This window comes from Mus musculus, chromosome 1, assembly GCF_000001635.26.
Source record: "Mus musculus strain C57BL/6J chromosome 1, GRCm38.p6 C57BL/6J".
NCBI lineage: Eukaryota > Metazoa > Chordata > Mammalia > Rodentia > Muridae > Mus > Mus musculus.
In genome coordinates, this window is record NC_000067.6 from 164148744 (window position 1) to 164166804 (window position 18061).

General features: G+C 42.7%; 2 protein-coding genes and 1 long non-coding RNA gene across 3 annotated transcripts in view; 2 read left to right on the plus strand and 1 right to left on the minus strand.

The window, feature by feature from the left end:
- The window catches only part of Selp (selectin, platelet), a 34763-nt gene extending 33480 nt beyond the window's left edge, over nt 1-1283 (plus strand). Inside the window, exon 16 of the mRNA NM_011347.2 lies at nt 277-1283. The gene's annotated coding sequence lies outside the window, so the exon portion shown is untranslated. The remainder of the gene's footprint in view (nt 1-276) is intronic.
- The window catches only part of Gm16548 (predicted gene 16548), a 3642-nt gene extending 168 nt beyond the window's left edge, over nt 1-3474 (minus strand). The window contains exons 1-3 of the long non-coding RNA NR_037987.1: nt 3116-3474; nt 577-901; nt 1-389 (exon numbers count right to left, since the gene is read on the minus strand). The exon at nt 1-389 is cut by the window's left edge and continues 168 nt beyond it. This is a non-coding gene — a long non-coding RNA (predicted gene 16548). The remainder of the gene's footprint in view (nt 390-576; nt 902-3115) is intronic.
- Nucleotides 3092-18061, plus strand: part of F5 (coagulation factor V) — a 68443-nt gene continuing 53473 nt past the window's right edge. The window contains exons 1-3 of the mRNA NM_007976.3: nt 3092-3377; nt 5583-5671; nt 13035-13157. Coding sequence (NP_032002.1) covers nt 3220-3377; nt 5583-5671; nt 13035-13157 — 370 coding nt within the window. The 5' untranslated portion in view covers nt 3092-3219. The remainder of the gene's footprint in view (nt 3378-5582; nt 5672-13034; nt 13158-18061) is intronic.

Below are 18061 nucleotides of genomic sequence, written 5' to 3' on the forward strand. Positions count from 1 at the left end.
GCAGTACATAACCTGTTCCAGGATGTTTGAGATCCCACTGATGCCAAGGAAGTGACGTTGACAGTGTGGGCTTGCCTCAAAATCCCCTGTGCTACCTGAGCAGAAACCACCTGAAGTCATCTTTTCAAACAGTACAGGGAAAAGTCCCCTTTCCTGCTGGTAGACAGTGCAGAACCTAGAAAGAGGCAAATGTCTCAGACATCAGAGGGGCCCACGGTGAAAGACTTCTTTATCTTGTAAGGAAGCAGTCCTTTAATTAGTTTGTTTCTTTTTCAGAAACCCGGTCTGCCAATGTCTCATTCGATTTCTCAGGATTCCACATGCAAGTGTCAAGTTTCCTGTCACACTTGACTGTAACTCCATGGCATTTGGGCATTTGCTGAGGTTCTCTGTAGTTTAAAACAAAAAACAAAACAAAACAAAAAAAAGGACAGGAACCTAGAAAAAGAACTATGCACTTTCCCACCTCTCCACCCACCCCTTCCTGCTCCGCCCCTCACCTTCCTCCAGCTCCGCCCCTTCCTGCTCCGCCCCTCACCTTCCTCCAGCTCCGCCCCTTCCTGCTCCGCCCCTCACCTTCCTCCAGCTCAGCCACAGACCCAGGAGCAAATGTTTCTGCTCTGGTCTGTGGCTTGTTGTTACTTTGCTGTTGCTGAAAACGGGAGAGTCCAAGGCCCTGGAGCATCTTCCTCACCAGGTGACCAGGCTCTGGAAAACCGAAGGTCTTTCTCTTGGGATTGCAGAGTAGCAATGTTGGTGGGCAGGCAGACCTCTAGTTTAAGGGGATGCCTGCTTTAAGATCTCCTGGGTCTTCCATGTTTCATATCAATGAGGTTGTTTACACCTCTGCTGCTGAGACTTTCACAGAAACCTCCAGATGGTACTAGGGGACACAGAAGATCTGGAACAGAGCCAAGACGTCACATCTGACTGCAGACTTTCCCTCCACCAAAGCACCCAAAGATCATTGTTTGGATGTATAAATAACTCAACTTCCCCAAATGTCAAGCTCTTTGTGTTTTGTTCAATAAGTTCTGTGTATAGCACTTTGTCTACCACCAATGTGGTCACAGTTACAACCCTCTAAATGACAGCTGGACCTTCCAGTGAAAGCACAAATGTATGTCGTATATCCCCTGACCACAGAGGAAAAAAACAAAAACAAAAGTCAGAGGAGCAGAAAAAGGTCCTCTTTGCAATTACTGTTCTGCAGGAAAGAACAGATATTGTTTTATATGTAATTTAATGCACATATTTAATAAATAAGTCACTGAAAATTACATATGGCTTGTCTGTAATTGATGCAAACATTAAGGAGTCAAAAACTGCAGTTGCTTTGCTGAGCTGTAATGAGATCCATTGGTCACCATGTAGCCTGGACACATAAGCAGACAAGCAAGCAAGGGCAGTAAAGCTGTCCTTGGAAAAGTTGCAATGATTTGGGGGAAAAGGGAAGAAAGTAATTTAGAGACCTGCTGCTTTTTTTTTCTTACATTGTCAATAGCATCTAATTTGGTGTGTGTGTGTGTGTGTGTGTGTGTGTCTGTGTGTGTGTGTGTGTGTGTGTGTGTGTGTGTGTGTGTGTGTGGAGAGAGACAGAGACAAACAGAGAGACAGACAGATAGACAGATACTAGGCTAGATATTATAGGACCATAGATCTCAACCATGTCTCTTGTGTCCGAATTTGCATTTTGGAAACTCCTGGAACTGTGGATCAGGAGTATAAGACATCATCCCTGCTCTTGAATAGATCATAATCTAGCCACAGATACAAGGGCATCTTGAAAACCTAATGAAAGGTTAGCAAAAGGAGTATATAATCTGAGCAGATTAAGTTCATGAAACGGAAAAGTCAACTGGAACCCAGAATCAGAGACAATGGCAGAAATTCTGACTTTAAAGAGCAGGGAAGCAGAAAGGGAAGGAAATCCGTGTGAGCATTCTTCCTAGTGTAGTTATGTGTGCACACATCTGCTAATTAATTACTTTTCAGTACATGGTCTCACTGCGTAGCTTAGGCTGATCTCAGGCCTCAAACTCACATTCCCCTGCTTCTAGCCCTCGTGTGCTGGGATTACAGGCATGTGCCATCATGCCTGACTCAAGAAGGGGCATTATAAACTGACTGAAGAATATCAGTGATGTGATCAGCAAAGAAACAGAAGCAGGAGTTGGGGGGAGGGGAGAAGGAAGGGAAGGGGGAGGGGTGGGGCAGGGGGAGGGAGAGGGAGAGGCTGCTGCGGAACCTGGATGGTACCAGATCACAATTTACTGGATGTGCTGGAAGCAGAAAGTCTGAGCAGAGACAAAGTTCTGGAGAATTCAGGGCAGGCCATCCTGCTGATTCAGGCATAATTCTCAGCTTTGCCACCAACAGAAAAATAAAATCTAAAACACCATGCCAAGGATACAGGAGAACGAGCAAAGACAAGATCATAGACTGTAGCTACCTAGGCCCTGGGGACTGTCCAGTTTACAACAGTTTGTCCCCTCCCAATAATAAGATCAAGGAAAACTAGAATTGCCATTCTTATTTTACAGATGTCAAAAGTATTTCTAAAGACATAGTTGGCCCCAGACCACACAGCTACTGACTATCTCAAATGAGTTCTCTAAACCCTGGTCTCGGCTACACTTGAGCTGGTGACAAGCCCTTACCAAGCGGTCTGTCCTAAGAGATTCAGACTGCTAACCTGTTGGTGGACCTGTCCTGAGGCTGTTTTCTGGTTACTGTGCAGTGCCATTTTCCTGGGATCTGAGGATGGGTGTTGGGTCTTACTAAGGCTTGCAGAAATCAGCTGACAAGCCTAAACTTTGAACCCCTACCCCATCCCCCCACCTCCACCCGCGCAGGTTAAGTGGGATTGCTGCTCCCACCTACGTTGAAGTGGGGGAAATGCTGCTTTGTGATGGGGCGGAGACCCTTGGGCACTGCTCCAGAGCCATAACCTCCAGCAGGCTTGCCCTTCCTTTCCCTCTACATTCCTTGTCTGGCATTCTCTCTAGTAAATGCCTGTGGCCACAGGGGGGAGTGACCTCAACAAGCCCCTGCCTACACTAGGCATAGAGGGAGGTAGGGTTAGACAGCCACCACAGGGGACAGGGACACTCACTGTGCCCTGCAGCTTCTTAGTCCTCCAGGGAGACAGATCAGCGCGCAACAGGGACAGAGCACTGAGCACTGTCGGTGGTGGCAGCGCGCGGCAGGACAAGGGCCATGCTCCTAGTCTGCCCGTGCTTCTTCCTCCTGGTGGTTCTGGGAACCCGCTGGGCGGGCTGGGGCAGCCACCAGGCAGAGGCCGCGCAACTAAGGCAGTTCTATGTGGCAGCTCAGGGGATCCTCTGGAACTATCATCCTGAGCCCACAGATCCAAGGTAACTGGGGGTGAAATCCAGGTGGGCTTCTTCAAGGAAGAAAATCTATTATAGTTGCAAGGGGTGGGGGTGGGCTGGGAGGAGGAGGAAAAGGAAAAGGAAGAGGAGGAGGAGGAGAGAGAGAGAGAGAGAGAGAGAGAGAGAGAGAGAGAGAGACTAATGTTGTGTGGGTGTAATTTTGTCTCTATGGACATAATTTATCATTTTGAGGATGTGGAAATTTCAATGTGAATGGTTAGCTGTGGCTTTCTTTCCAGGTGCAATCCCTAATCTGTTTTCCCCCCACGTTTGTTAGTTTAGTGTATTGATGGGTTGAAAGGACACACCTCCACAGCCCTCTTAGCCCTTCCTGTGCATTCGGCTTAAGCCTTTTGACAGTCTGCTTAAAAAAAAGAAAAAGGACCTTCTAGTTATATAATATTTATTCCTGTTAAACACAAGTTCATCTTCTAAAGAAAAAGATGTCAAAGCTGTCACCATGTACTTCATTATAAGGAGATTTTGTTGCCTTCCTATAAACGATTTTCACTGTGGGTTCAGAGGGAAGGGAAGGCACACTTGTATTTTCACTTTTCCTAGACTTACCCCTGGCTACCTAATGTGGCTTCATTTTTTCCTCTCATTTTGAGTTACTTCCTGGAATATGACTTATCCTGGGTATTTTGGTCTGCCCTGATTATTACCCATGTTAGTGAGCACATAAGGTAGTCATTCAAAGGCATGTCTAACTAAGAGGAGGCTTAAATAATATCAAACCTAACTTTGAGTTGCAGAATATATTTTGCTAACCTGCCTGCAGTTACCCAAGTCATAGATTCTACGTAGCACTTGCGACCACGAGTGTTTTTATTTTAAATGCTAAGCCTCGCTTACTGGTTGACGCATTTTTTTCCCTTTTAGTTGACATCAAAGTTTAAGTGATTGTGAAAGATGTGTTCCTCTTTTACAATTGCAAAACCAAAGCAATCAGCCAAAGAAAATAATGTAATATCTTGAAAGCAATGTGTAATGTTTTAGTATAAATGAATAATCAGCCTTTGAGTTTGCTGTTGTTGGTTCTGGGTTGTTTGGGAAGGCATTGTATTCAGTCTTGGTATCATGCTAGTGAGAAATATCACATCTAAATGACTTAAAGATTGCATTTTCAGAGTAATAATCTAGACCACACCCATACTCTTAGGAAAGTACCACTAACTGAACACCTCCACCCCACCCCAATCCCAAAAGAAAATAACATTATTTCCAACATCAATTTTGCTGCTTAGGGGCAGAGAACACAGACTTGTGTTCAAGTGACTGCATTCAGCCTGGGGTAAGGCAAAGGTAGGTTTGAGTTAACACAAGGTTAGAGATGAACAAATTCCGATCAAATGCACAGCATGAGGACTCTAGCTAACAACATTGCACAGGTCTTCCCCTGGTAAGGAAAGAGAAGTGGGTAAGTTACCAGTAGGGAAAACTGCTAAAGGAAGTTTCCCAGGGTCTTCATCCCTCCTGTGAAAGATGTAGTTATCAAGACACCTGACCTTGTTGACTCTAGACATAGAGACTGGAGCGGACACCTACTGGGTCAGCTAAAGCTGAGGAAATGGTTTAACCCTCCAGGATCTTTATCAGGAGGGTGTTTATCCTCTGCATCTTCTAAGGAAGCGCCTTTATCTTCCCAATGCAGGATTTTTTCTAATACAAATCCTAGAGTTTTGCCCTACTGCTGTCTTTGCTTTCCCAACTAGAGGCAGGCTCCATCAGATGGACACCAATTCACCACACCTTCTAGTCATTCAAAACCACGGAATGAAAGTGGAAAACGTTTCTAAATGATGTCTGATTCATCGACTGAGAAATGGTTCACATACACTTCTCAGTGACTTATATTTTTAATTTAGACCTGAAGTTCGAGTTTGTGTGACGAGCTTACCATCCTTTATAGAAAAAACTTGACTCTGAAGAGCAGACTTAGAGAAGCACTGGGCTTGTGTTCATGGGAGCATGCACACTGAGGCAGAATGTCTTTGAAAAGACCAATGATTATCCCATTGACTTCACTTGTGATCCAAATTTATAAAACCCTGGGCTTTGGAAATACAATAAATTACTGTCACTTTGCTCTTCAACAAAAATAGTCACATAGACACCTTTCTTTCTGGAATAGAAATAGATAGATATTATATGACTTTCAAGTTCGTTTCTGTACTTTATTTCCAGTTTGAATTCTATACCTTCCTTCAAGAAAATTGTCTACAGAGAGTATGAACAGTATTTTAAGAAAGAAAAGCCACGATCTAGCAACTCAGGTAAGCCTACAAAATATATTTTTTAAATTACTATTATATTGGTGTTTGGACCTAAAATCTAATAAACGCTAAGGAAAAAGAAAAAAAAAAAAAACCTCTACCACTGATCTATATCCCTGGTCTACATCTAAATTTTTATTCTGAGACAAGGTCTCTGGGGAAGACTATGAATTGTGATTTTTCTGTCTCGGATTCTCAACTAGATGGCATTATAGGCCTGTGCCACCAGACACAGCCTGTAGTTTTTATTTTAAATATAATTTTTCGTGGAAAATATTGTATTCTTTATACTTAAAGTATCTACATTGTGAACTGGTCAGATGGCTCAGTGGCTAAAGGTAATTGCTGCTAAGCCTGAAGACCTGAGTTCCATCCCCAGTTCCATGGTAGAAGGAAAGAATTTAATCTTTCAAGTTGGCCTCTGATCTCCACACATGCACCATGATACAAGCACACAAACACACCCCAAAATAAGTAACTAAATATTCATTTAGTTATCTTCCATTATAGGATATGTGATGTTTTTGTCAAACACCAGCAGTATAATATGTATGCTCAGACCCAGTGAGAATATGGGGCTCTTCAAATTATTGAGAATTTTGTAGATGGTGAAATCTAAACCAAACTGCAGTTTTTCTGAGCATGGGGTAATGTGGAATTGAACAGGTCACATGTTACACAGCCAGCCATGCCTTTAGCCTCGGTCAATAAAGCCAAACAAAAAGTTTCAGTGTTTCACTTTGTGTTTATTCATCTAGCAAACCACAGGTGAGCACCTTCTGCGGGCTTGACGGTGAATTAGGCACTATGAGCAAGCACAAGAGTAGACAAAGTAAACTTAGACTTTCCTTAGTTGGCTAGGCACTGGTGTGCCCTAACAGAATGAATTTGCTATTGTTTCTATCCAGCTTCCTGTACCCATTCAAAGGAGCTACATAGATTTGATCCTCTGCTTTTCCAATAGCTATGGCATTTGAAGGAAACCTCTCTTCTTTCTTTCTTTCTTTTTTTTTTCTTTTGTGCTTCCTTAATCAAACACTAACTTATTGAGGGCTCTGAGATCTTAACTATACGAACCTATTTCACAGGAATGACAGAGGTCATCTCCAGGGAGAGCATCTTCCAGTTGCATTCTTTACCATTAGTTTGCTCACCTTCTCCCAGCCTGGTGATGATCTGTTATCCATCCTAGGCTCATCTCCTGCCTCTTCTCCTCCCCCACCCCTTCCACCTCCTGCTCTCACCTTTGTCCTCTGGTCTCTTTCACTCTTCAGTTCTTCCTCAAATCAAATCTTTTCCTTCTGAAAAAAAAAATCACCAACAGAATATTTTTCAGGTAAATCTTATCTAGAAAAATGAAAATATCTTTCTGTTCCTTTACCACTCTCTCTCAATGCCTCCACTCTTCCCTTGCTCTCCAAAGTCAGCCACAACTGTGGTTTTTACAGCTACTTACCCAGGAGCCATGTCCTTTAGGACAGAGCTTGGATTCCCACCCTAGCCTGGCTCAAGTACCTTTTCTCTCTTCTGTATACTCCCAGCACCCTGAACTTGCGCTTGCCTGTTAGAGATGCTGTGAGGTTTAACGAATACAAAGTACTTATCCTATGCTCAAACATGACAAGAGCTTAGCAGAAGTTAGCTACATTATTGTTATTGCTGCTATTCCAGTTATGAATTAGGTCTCCATGAGAGCAGGCCTATCATAATATCGTTGATATGTCGACACAATATTTTTGCTCATTTTTATCTTCTTGTGCCTTATAATTTGTATATTTATTTACTTTTAAATAAAGACAGTTAAGTATTCTGTTAATGATCGCAACCTAGGAACGCCACCTCTGAGGCTCCGTAAAGGTGAATTCTGACTTTCCGTCATCTGTCAGCTGGTAGAGATGACTGCGAATGGAACATTATAGCACAGTGTTAAGGAAGAACAATACAGAACAGTCTCCACTTTAGTGGTGAGGAGAGAGAGAAAACCGGGATTGGGAGGCCAGACGTGGGTGTGGGTTGGGTATAAAGATGCATTTTAGAACAGAAGTGGAGAACATGAGGGTTTAGATCAAAGGTTCCCAGCCTCTGGGTTGAAACCCTTTAGGGATTAAATGACCCTGTCACGGGGGAGACTATCAAAAAACACAAATATTTACATTATGATTCATAGGAGTAGCAAAATTACAGTTATGAGGTCGCAATGAAAATAATTTTATGGTTGGGGGGGTCATTACAACATGCTGAACTACATTAAAAGGTGAAAGCTTTGTCTTGAGGGAAATAGAGGGACACTGAGATCATTTAAATGGGAGAGAGTAGGATCCAGGTTAGCATTTTAGGTTCTGCTTTCAATATTGCTCTATGAGTGTGAACCAACTGCAATGCCACACGTGTAGGAAAATGCCATCATAAATGCCATTGTTCCCCATGCTAACTGAAAATTAATTAAAAGCTTTGTTCTCTCCAAATCTGGAAGCTGGATTCGCGGGCAGAGAAAATGGTAATGTGGCTTTGGTCCCAATCCAGGAAACAAGACAGCAGGGAAGCTGGGGTGGAGAACATTAAATGGATTCCAAAGATACTTAGGAGCTAAAATCAGCCAAACAGGTAGTTAATTGGATGGAGACAAGAGAAGGGAATTATGACTGACATCAAAGTTTCTGGATTGAGTAGTAAAATGTAGAATGTACTGTGTACAATGTAGAATGTGCCATTCAATGAGAAAGAGAACTGAAAAAAAAAAAAAGAAGAAGGATGCTTGTTTGGGAAGATAATGAGGTCAGATTTGGAGTCTGGGGTAGAATGTAGAATGTCTACCTAGTGTTATCAAAGGAGCAGGTGGGTATAGGAGTTTTGCTTTTAGGTAGGAGAACTGAGCTAGATAGATACAAATATTCAGGAGACATCATAACCAGGTTACAAAGGAAGCTCTGAGGGGGACACACAAGATCACTCAAGGGAAATATAATGAGAAGAGGAGGCTATAAACAGAGCTCAAAGGAGCAACAGAGTCCAAGGGATAAGCCAAGAAAGCAATGGTCACCAAAAAGCTTAAGAAAGTCTTCCTAGAGAGGGTGGAGGAGAGGTGGAGGCTGAGATTCCCTGGAAGCAGAGACAAATGGCACAAACAGCAATCAGTGCTCATGGAGAGGGCCATAAAGCCTGCTTTCTGCAGCAGTAGTGGGCTGAGAAATGAGGACAGGGCTCTGGGGAGTGAATGGCAGGTGAAGAAATGGAAACAGACAGAAAGAATAATTCTTCCTGAAAGTTCTGGAGATCAATGAGAGATTCAAGGGTATCTGGGTACAGCCCAGGGATGCGATGTTTACTGACTCAGTAGAAAAGCTACCTGGGGGGATGGATAACTGATGGATCTAGATACAGAAGAAGCAGGAAGTGCTGCCATTAAAAGCTGTTCCTTAAGTGGAAAGGCCGTTGTCCTCGCTGGGAGTCCCAGGGTGGGGCATTACGTTTATACTCCAGCTCAGAGTTGAGCGTGTTCAATAGATTCATAAGAACCATGCAACTTGTAAGTAAATGAGAACAGATTCGCCAGGCCGAGAAGAGAAGGCAGGTAGGTATTCAAAGCTGAATGCTCTGTGGCTTTCGCCAGGTTCACCAAATATTGATGTCATTGCCAGGCAATGTATTGTGCTGGATGCACAGTGACAGAAAGGGCCACGGCCAGGGTGGAGACTTTTGAACTGACAGAAGAAGGCACCGGTAGGTTTTCTGAGAGAGAGACCACTGTGGCAGATGTCCTGTCAGATGTCTTTTGTAGCGAGTTCCTGAGACGCAGCCTTGTTAGTCAGAAGACCTTGAAGGCTGGTGAGAACAGCCTGGACCTTGTGTAAACCCTTTCGCTTTAAACGTTAGTTTCCTGTCAGAGCCTGTGCATTGAAGTATATGTTTAATGTGGGGCAACTGGGGAACTGAAACACCTCTTTTTATGCAGTCCCTTCTTAAACTCCCAAGGATGCAGAGCTGGTGAGAAAGGAAAGGTGCAGAGGATCTGGCTGAGGTCTGATTGAGTGCTAGTTAGTACTGCCTAGCTCTAGCCCTGTGTTATTTTACCTTCCCTGTGTGTTTCCTTTTCCAAACACTTGGGGTGTGGTTCTAGCTGAGCTCAAACAAGTCATGGCTCTTCAGCCCTGCAGTAACAGGAGTCCAGACTTAGTTTACTAAATTGAAAGCAGAGGCAGTTGTTTGGGGTAGTCTGAAGGTGACAGACATCCTAATTAGGTTTGTGGACAGCTAGACAGTTGGGAGAGGCCAGACGCAGTTTCAGGAATCCAACTTGGGCTTCAAAGCATTGAATCTCCACGTTTTTTCTAACGGAGGTTGTGAAATCCATGTCCCCAGATGAGCTTTAATTGATAACTGCAGCTGTCTTGTGTGATATAACAATTTGTTCAGCTGAGAGCAAAGGATCCGATTAACTCATCTACTGTGCTCTTGCCAGTTCTTCAACTAAATGAGACTGGCTACTGGCTATACAGTCTTCTCAGCCCTAAGGTACATCACTCCTTCCCCTAACCTTCCTTCCCTCCCATCAAACCATCAGTGGAAAGGGCTTAGACTTTGTGGCTGGGGTAGGAGAAGATTCTCAGCCTTGGGTCTGCTGTGTGCACTAAGGTATTTGAGTCACAGTTATGAAAACATCCTTTAGTTGAGCCTTAATTATAAAGAAGCAGGAAGGGAGTTAAATAAATACCCCAAACTGTCAAAATGCCCATTGAAGTAAGAGGTCTTACTGGGTCAAATAACCTAGGAAGGTTTTTCTTGGCAGCTGGCATTTGTTGCCATGTGATAGCAACAAACAAATAACCATGCAAGAGAGGCAGGACAACAAAATACCGTGACAGTGCTGCCGGTAAGTACTGGCCTGTGGGCAGTCTGGACACGTTGAGCTTCCATGGTAAGCCGGGATGAAAGGTAACATTCAGAAGACAGGGTCAGCCTGTGACCCTGAAGAAGAAGAGAAGGTCAGAAGTCAAAAGAGGAGCCCACCTGGACTATTCTAGGAAGGCCGGGGTCTTAATTTGCCCCTAAAGAATTAGAGAGACGTTTTTCTTGGGAGTTCCAAGACCTGGATTCTAGTCTCAGCAATGCCAGGGAGCCACTGACCAACCCTGGGTGAGCCAATCCCCACTCTCCATCCTTTTCTCCACATACATAGCCAAGCTTTGTTAACTATCTCTAACTGAGGCATGAAGAATGTGGCCTCCATGATCTTGCCCAGAGTCAACAGAAAAACAAACAAAAAAGCTCCTGGCATAAAAACAATATAAAATTTAAGATGGATGCTTCCACAAAAGGAACAGGACAAGAGTGGCCAGGAAGATAGGAGCAGAGAAGGCAGGGACAGGATGACAGTTGCTAGAAAGATAGGAATGGAGAAGGCAGGAACAGGATGGCAATGGCAGGAAAGATAGGCAGAGAATGAAGAGACAGCACCAGAATAGAGAGATGGGAGCGGACCAGGGAAGGCCAGACTTCTGCTGAGCTGTGACAAATTGCCACACATTTAGTGCTTTGGAAAAAAATGAATCAGCCAGATGTCCTGGCACATAGCTATAATTCCTGCATTGGGAAGCCCGAACAATAAGATCATGAGTATGACAGGACAGCTTGGGCTACATGACAAGACTCTGCCTCAAAACATGAGTAACTTATTCTTCTGTTAACAGTTACATTTCTGGATGTGGAGGATCAGAGCAGGATTCACTGGGTTTAAATAGAGGTGTTGGCAGAGCTCTGTCCCTTGGGAAACCCCCAGAGAAGTCACTCTCTTGCTTTTTCCTTTCTTAGAGCTGCCTGTGTTTGTTGACATGTTTTCTCCTTCTGCCATTTTCACAGTCAGCAGAGTGGCGTCTTCTAATTTCCTTCTTAAGCTTCTCTTGTGACCCTTTAGTGTGTATCCTTGTGACTATGTAAAACTTACCTGGTGACCCAGGAAAATCTCAGACTCCCGTAATTAACCATTAATTTAATCACACGTACAGTCCCTTTTATCACTCAAGACATTGCGGCATGGAAAGGAGGACCATTGTTCTGCACACCACACACACCTAACAGAATCATCACATGCTATCTTCCATCCTATAGCATGTCACCATTGTCTACACAGCTCCCAGGCAGATCCTTGCTAGCACTATAACACCTTGTTGGCCCCACCCCTATTCCATAGCCAATACATTCTAAAACTCAAAGGTTTCATTTCTAGCATATATATCTGGTATTTTCTTTGTGGAAGACTTCCACTATGCCCTTCATCTTACCAGTGTCTCCTTCAGAGCCTTCTATTAGTTTCTACCCCAGTTTCTCCATTGAAAAGCAACAGAAAAGTTAAACAAAAACTTCTTAAAAGTCTGAGTCATGCTGTATCCTGCTGAAAAAACTTAACAGCCTCACTATTATCAGATGAAAAACAAAATTCCAAATGTTCTACCTGACCCTCAGTTGGGCCGAAGATGATGGTGCCTATGGTGTTTCTTTCAATGCCTTGCTCTCTTAGCTACTAAGTGCTTCAGTGGCCATCAATTTTTCCCTCAGTGGCCAAGATTTCTGTTGTCTCAGAGCCTTTGCACTTGCTGATCTCACTCACCCATCTCTGTGTTCCTCTGTCTTTGCACCTCATAGAAAGCATCACTTTCTCAGAAAAGTGTTTGGCAGCCCTGACCCACTTCCTAGTCACAAGCCTGGAACAGACTTCTCTCTGCAGTGCTTGACAGCAGCAGTGTTCCCATCAGCTAGAGCTGCCCGTGTTTTTTGATACACGACCCTTCCATCTTCACTCTTCTGAGAAGCATCTTCCTTGATGTTATTCCAGTTTAAAATTAAAAACCTGTGTGATTGTTAGAATGTTTCTCTTGATATTTCTCATCTTGTATTGTCTACTTCTCATCTATGCATCAACCACAGTCTGATGATATCTAAGACAGTATGAGTACTTAGTATGTGATAGATGGATGGATGGATGGATGGATGGATGGATGGATGGATGGATGCAAGGCGTGAGGTGCTGTATAAAAAGATGGCTTAAAACTCAGTACCTAGAGTCTGGTAGACTAAAGTTTAAATCATAGCTTTGCCTTTTGTTGCTTATGTGATTTGGAATCTGGGGCAAACTATCTCTCAACTCTTTGGGTTAAGGCCAAGGATTTGCCTTTCAGTTCTTATATGATAAGTCATAATGGAGTTGATGACAAAGATTACAAATAACAAAGATTTGAGAGAAGCAAACCAACATCAGGACCAGGAGGAGTGACAACAATCGTCTCAGGACCTTTCTACATGTTCCTCTTGCTTAGTAGCTGTGTCTTTCATGATCTTGAATATAAGCGATTTCAAACTTCTCCCTTAGGACTTCTTGGACCTACTTTATACGCTGAAGTTGGGGACGTCATTAAAGTTCACTTTAGAAACAAAGCAGACAAACCACTAAGCATCCATCCTCAAGGGATTAAATACAGTAAATTTTCAGAAGGTAAGATGAACTTATTAACCCTCTGACAGGAGAAGAAGATCACTTTAATATCATTGCTAAATATTAAGACTGGTGTTGTTAACCATACACTCTTAGAGAAAATTCTTTTCCTGAAAATTGTAATTATAAAAATTGAACTGCTTTCAGTTTCAGAGAGGAAAACAAATGGTTTTAGAGTCATCTAAACACTGTGATTGTGTTAGGTTCCTGTTCCTGGTAAGGTGGGTTGGAAAATTACCTCATGTCAATGAATCTCTCCATTCCATATGTTCATCTTAAAGTGGAAATAACAATACATTCTAGGATGGTTTAAGACAGATTCGATGTTTCCATGGTAAGTACAAGCAAGACTCATCACCAGGCGGATAAGTGCAGGGCAAATGGATTGTGCTTGAACTCCATGGCCACTGTGCTTCCCTTCCCTGCTCCTGTGGCTTCTCATGGGCATAAACAAACCCCATGGTAAGGCAGGGTGAGCAAACATTTTTTTAAAGCCAGCTACTAAATAAATTAATACACTCGGCTTTGCAGGCAATAAGATCTATGCTGTCCTGGAAAGAGGAGTTTCCAGTTGAGGAGTTACCTTCATTCAATTTGTTTGTGAGCCTATTTGTGGAGCATTTTCTTGACTGTTAACTGATATGGGAGATTCTAGCTCACTATGTATGGTACTATCCCTGGGCAGTGAGCCCCGGCTGTATAAAGAAAGGAAGCTGAGCAAGCCAGGGCAACATATTCATGAGCAGAGTTCTAAGTGGTCTCTGCTCCGGCTTCTGCCTTGAGTTCCTGCCTTGGCTTCCCTCCATAATGGATGGTAGCCTGTAATTGAGGCAAACTTTTGGTCAGTGTTTTATCACAGCAACAGAGGAAGAAATCGGGACAGTTGGCAAGTTCCTGGATGAGACGGGGTGCCCAGGGGTCTCTTCTAGGTTCCCCAGATTCATACAGTGATGAGCCTACTTACTGGGTTTCTAAACTAGAGCTCAGCCATACAGAGTAGGATAGAGCAACATGCCCACACAGTCTCTTTCAAGTTCCACTCCCAGCGTGGGAGAAGGTAAGAGTTGTGGACTCTGCCCCTCAGCTCAGCTGTTTGCAGAGGGAATGGACTTTGTGACATCGTTCATCCTCCTCCAATGTTTATTTGATCCCCCATTACTCAGTCAGCAATCACTAGTGAGATAAAATTATCGAAAATGTACCCACACATCTGTGCTAGCACATATAGCATTGCATATGCATGCCTGTAGTCCTAGAAGTTCAAAATAAAAATGGTAAATACAGATATGTGCGAAACATAAAAAAAAAAAAAACTTCCCTAGAAAACAATATGTAATCTTAGTTCAGAGTTTCTTTCATGAAGAGAGAAGTCTATTGTGTCACGCCCCTCTGTGTTAAAATACAGTCTCTCCGCATCTGTGTCAGCACTGACCGTTGCCTATTGTCTACCTCTATAGTTAGACCTACTTTTGTGAGGATAAACTAGCTACATGGTGAGCCAGCTCTATGAGAGTCCAAATTCTTTCTCCCAGGAGTAAATGTTCACCAGGCAGACAGTGGGGGACAGAGATAACAGACATAGGTTTGAGAGTCTATGGTTGCAGGTAGCTTAAAAATGGGCTCCCTCCCCTGTTTGTCAGAACACACAAACTGACTTATAGAAATACAATTCCTTTCTAATGGTATTTTAAGCTTTGTATCGAGTCTGGGAAGACAGCTCAGCAGGTACAGTTGCTTACTCAACAAGCATGAGGACATGAATGCAAATTTCCAGAACTCCCATAGAAAGCACCTATAACATCCAGTGCTTGGGGAAGGGGAACATGGGGGGTGGAGAGAGAAGGCCTGTGAGGCTTGCTGGTCACCACCTGAGCTTCATGTTTACTAAGAATCTTTGTCTCAAGGGACTAAGGGCAAGAGTGGCCAGGTCTTCAGGTGTTCTCTGGCTTCTACCCATGCACAGGCAAGTGTACCTGCTCATGTGCATATTCAACACACACACACACACACACACACACACACACACACACACACACACACACTACTTTAAAACCCCAATTTTCTGTCACTAATTTTAATCTGAATGAAATTAATTTGATTTCCAAAAAGTCTATAAATAGCATACATTACACTAAGGTTAAGGTCATGAAAGATTTTTGTGATCCAAAGACTTTGAAATTTTGAGTGATTGTTTTAAGAAAGCCTGTTTCATGATAAATCTTAATATTGCTGTTGTTCTTTCTTCTCTCTATCTTTCTGTCTCTCTCCCTCTCCTTCCCTCTATGTCTTCATGTGTCTCTGTCTCTGTGTGTCTGTGTGTGTGTGTATGTGTGTGTGTGTGTGTGTGTCTGTCTGTCTGTGTGCATGTGCACACTAAGGATGAGACCCAGTATCTCAAAACTGCTAGGCAAGCACCGTCCCACTGAACTCCATTCCCAGATCCTTGATATTATTCTTTCATTTGATTTATATTCTTGATCTATCTGTGGAGTTGCTTTGTACTATACTACAAAATTATTTTTAGACTTATATAAAATGCATTAAATTATATTTAATATTAAAATTCTATTACATTTAGTCACCTACTAGTAAGCTAGAGTCCTAAACTTAAAAAAAAAAATCCAATAGAGCTTTTATTTTGCATCTAAGTACTACAAAATTCTGTATATGAAAAGTTAGTTCTCGGCTCCAACATGCCCAGGATCAGAGAATCAGAGGTTAGGAGGACACAACATCTGACCCAACACCAGGAGTAACTGGGACCGGTGGGACCCAGGCACGCAGGAACTCCACTAGACCAGTGATGGAGGTTCCTTCCAGTCTGTCTGGGCTGGTACCCTGAGCAGACCTTGGGCGCAAACTCTGCAGCCAGCCCCACAACACCCCGAGGCAGCTCCACTCCCAGGCACTCTAACATACCCAGGATCAGAGGATCACAAGGTCCCATGAACTTAGTCACACCAGAATCTCAAGGTCCCAAAGGCAGCTTGACTCCCAGGAACTTGGACACACCCAGGATCTCAGGATCACAGGATCCCAGAATCACAGTATCACAGAGACAGCTCGACTCAGAGGAGTGCTGACACAACCAGGATCACAGGATGGACGGCTCCAGTCAGATATAGCCAGAGCAGGTAGCACTAGAGATAACCAGACGGTGGGAGGTAAGCGTAAGAACATAAGCAACGGAGCCGGGCGTGGTGGCGCACACCTTTAATCCCAGCACTTGGGAGGCAGAGACAGGTGGATTTCTGAGTTCGAGGCCAGCCTGGTCTACAAAGTAGGTTCCAGGACAACAACGGCTATACAGAGAAACCCTGTCTCAAAAAACAAAACAAAACAAAACAAAAAGAACATAAGCAACGGAAACCAAGGTTACTTGGGATCATCAGAACCCAATTCTCCCACCACAGCAAGTCCTGAATACCCCAACACACTGGAAAATCAAGATTCAGATCTAAAATCACTTCTCATGATGATGATGATAGAGGACATTAAGAAAGACATAAATAACTCCCTTAAAGAAATACAGGAGAACACAGATAAACAGCTAGAAGCCCTAAAAGAGGAAGCACAAAAACCCCTTAAAGAGTTACAGGAAAACACAATCAAACAGGCAAAGGAATGGAACAAAACCATCCAGGATCTAAAAATGGAACTAGAAACAATAAAGAAATCACAAAGGGAGACAACCCTGGAGTTAGAAAACCTAGGAAAGAGATCAGGAGTTATAGATGCAAGAGATAAAAGGTGCAGAGGATATCATAGAAAACATTGAAACACAACAGTGAAAGAAAACACAAAAAGCAAAAATCTCCTAACCCAAAGCATCCAGGAATTCCACGACACAATGAGAAGACCAAACCTAAGGATAATAGGTATAGAAGAGAGTGAGAATTCCCAACTTAAAGGGCCAGTAAATATCTTCAACAAAATTATAGAAGAACACTTCCCTAACCTAAAGAAAGAGTTGCCCATGAACATACAAAAAGCCTACAGAACTCCAAATAGACTGGACCAGAAAAGAAATTCCTCCTGTCACATAATAGTCAAAACACCAAATGCACTAAACAAAGAAAGAATTTTAAAAGCAGTAAAGGGAAAAAGGTCAGGTAACATATAAAGGCAGACCTATCAGAATTACACCTGACTTCTCAGCAGAAACTATGAAAGCTAGAAGATCCTGGGTAGATGTCATACAGACCATAAGAGAACACGAATGCCAGCCCAGACTACTATACCCAGCAAAACTCTCAATCACCATAGACAGAAAAACCAAGATATTCCATGACAAAACTAAATTTACACAATATCTTTCCACAAATCTATCCCTACAAAGGATAATATATGGAAAACACCAACACAAGGAGGAAAACTACACCCTAGAAGAAGCAAGAAAGCAATCTTTCAACAAACTCACACAAACATAATTCCACCTCTAACAAGAAAAGTAACAGGAAATAACAATCACTTTTCTTTAATATCTTTTAATATGAAAATTAACATTTCCAGCATATCCTATTCGATTGAAATTCAAAAACATGAGGAATTAGAAATTTGTCAGCTGTCATACTGTGGTCTCTTTAATTTGGTAATGGGAGAAATATGTCCAATATTATACAATCCATATACACTTTCTGCCTGTTGGCACATGACAGGGTCTTGCTGTGTGCCACATAATGGTCTTGAAATCATGCTTCTCCTATCTCAGCCTATTGTTTATTTGATGTTTTTACACTATACTATGGTTTTCAGAACAGCTTACAAATTTCAAAATTATTTATACAGCCAAAAGAAATGTAGACAATTAATTTGGGAGGTGGCTTATAAGAGAACAGCAAAGAGTGAGACTGAAGGCTTTGCTTGATATTTATAATTATTGTATCAATTTTGAAGAAGAGGAC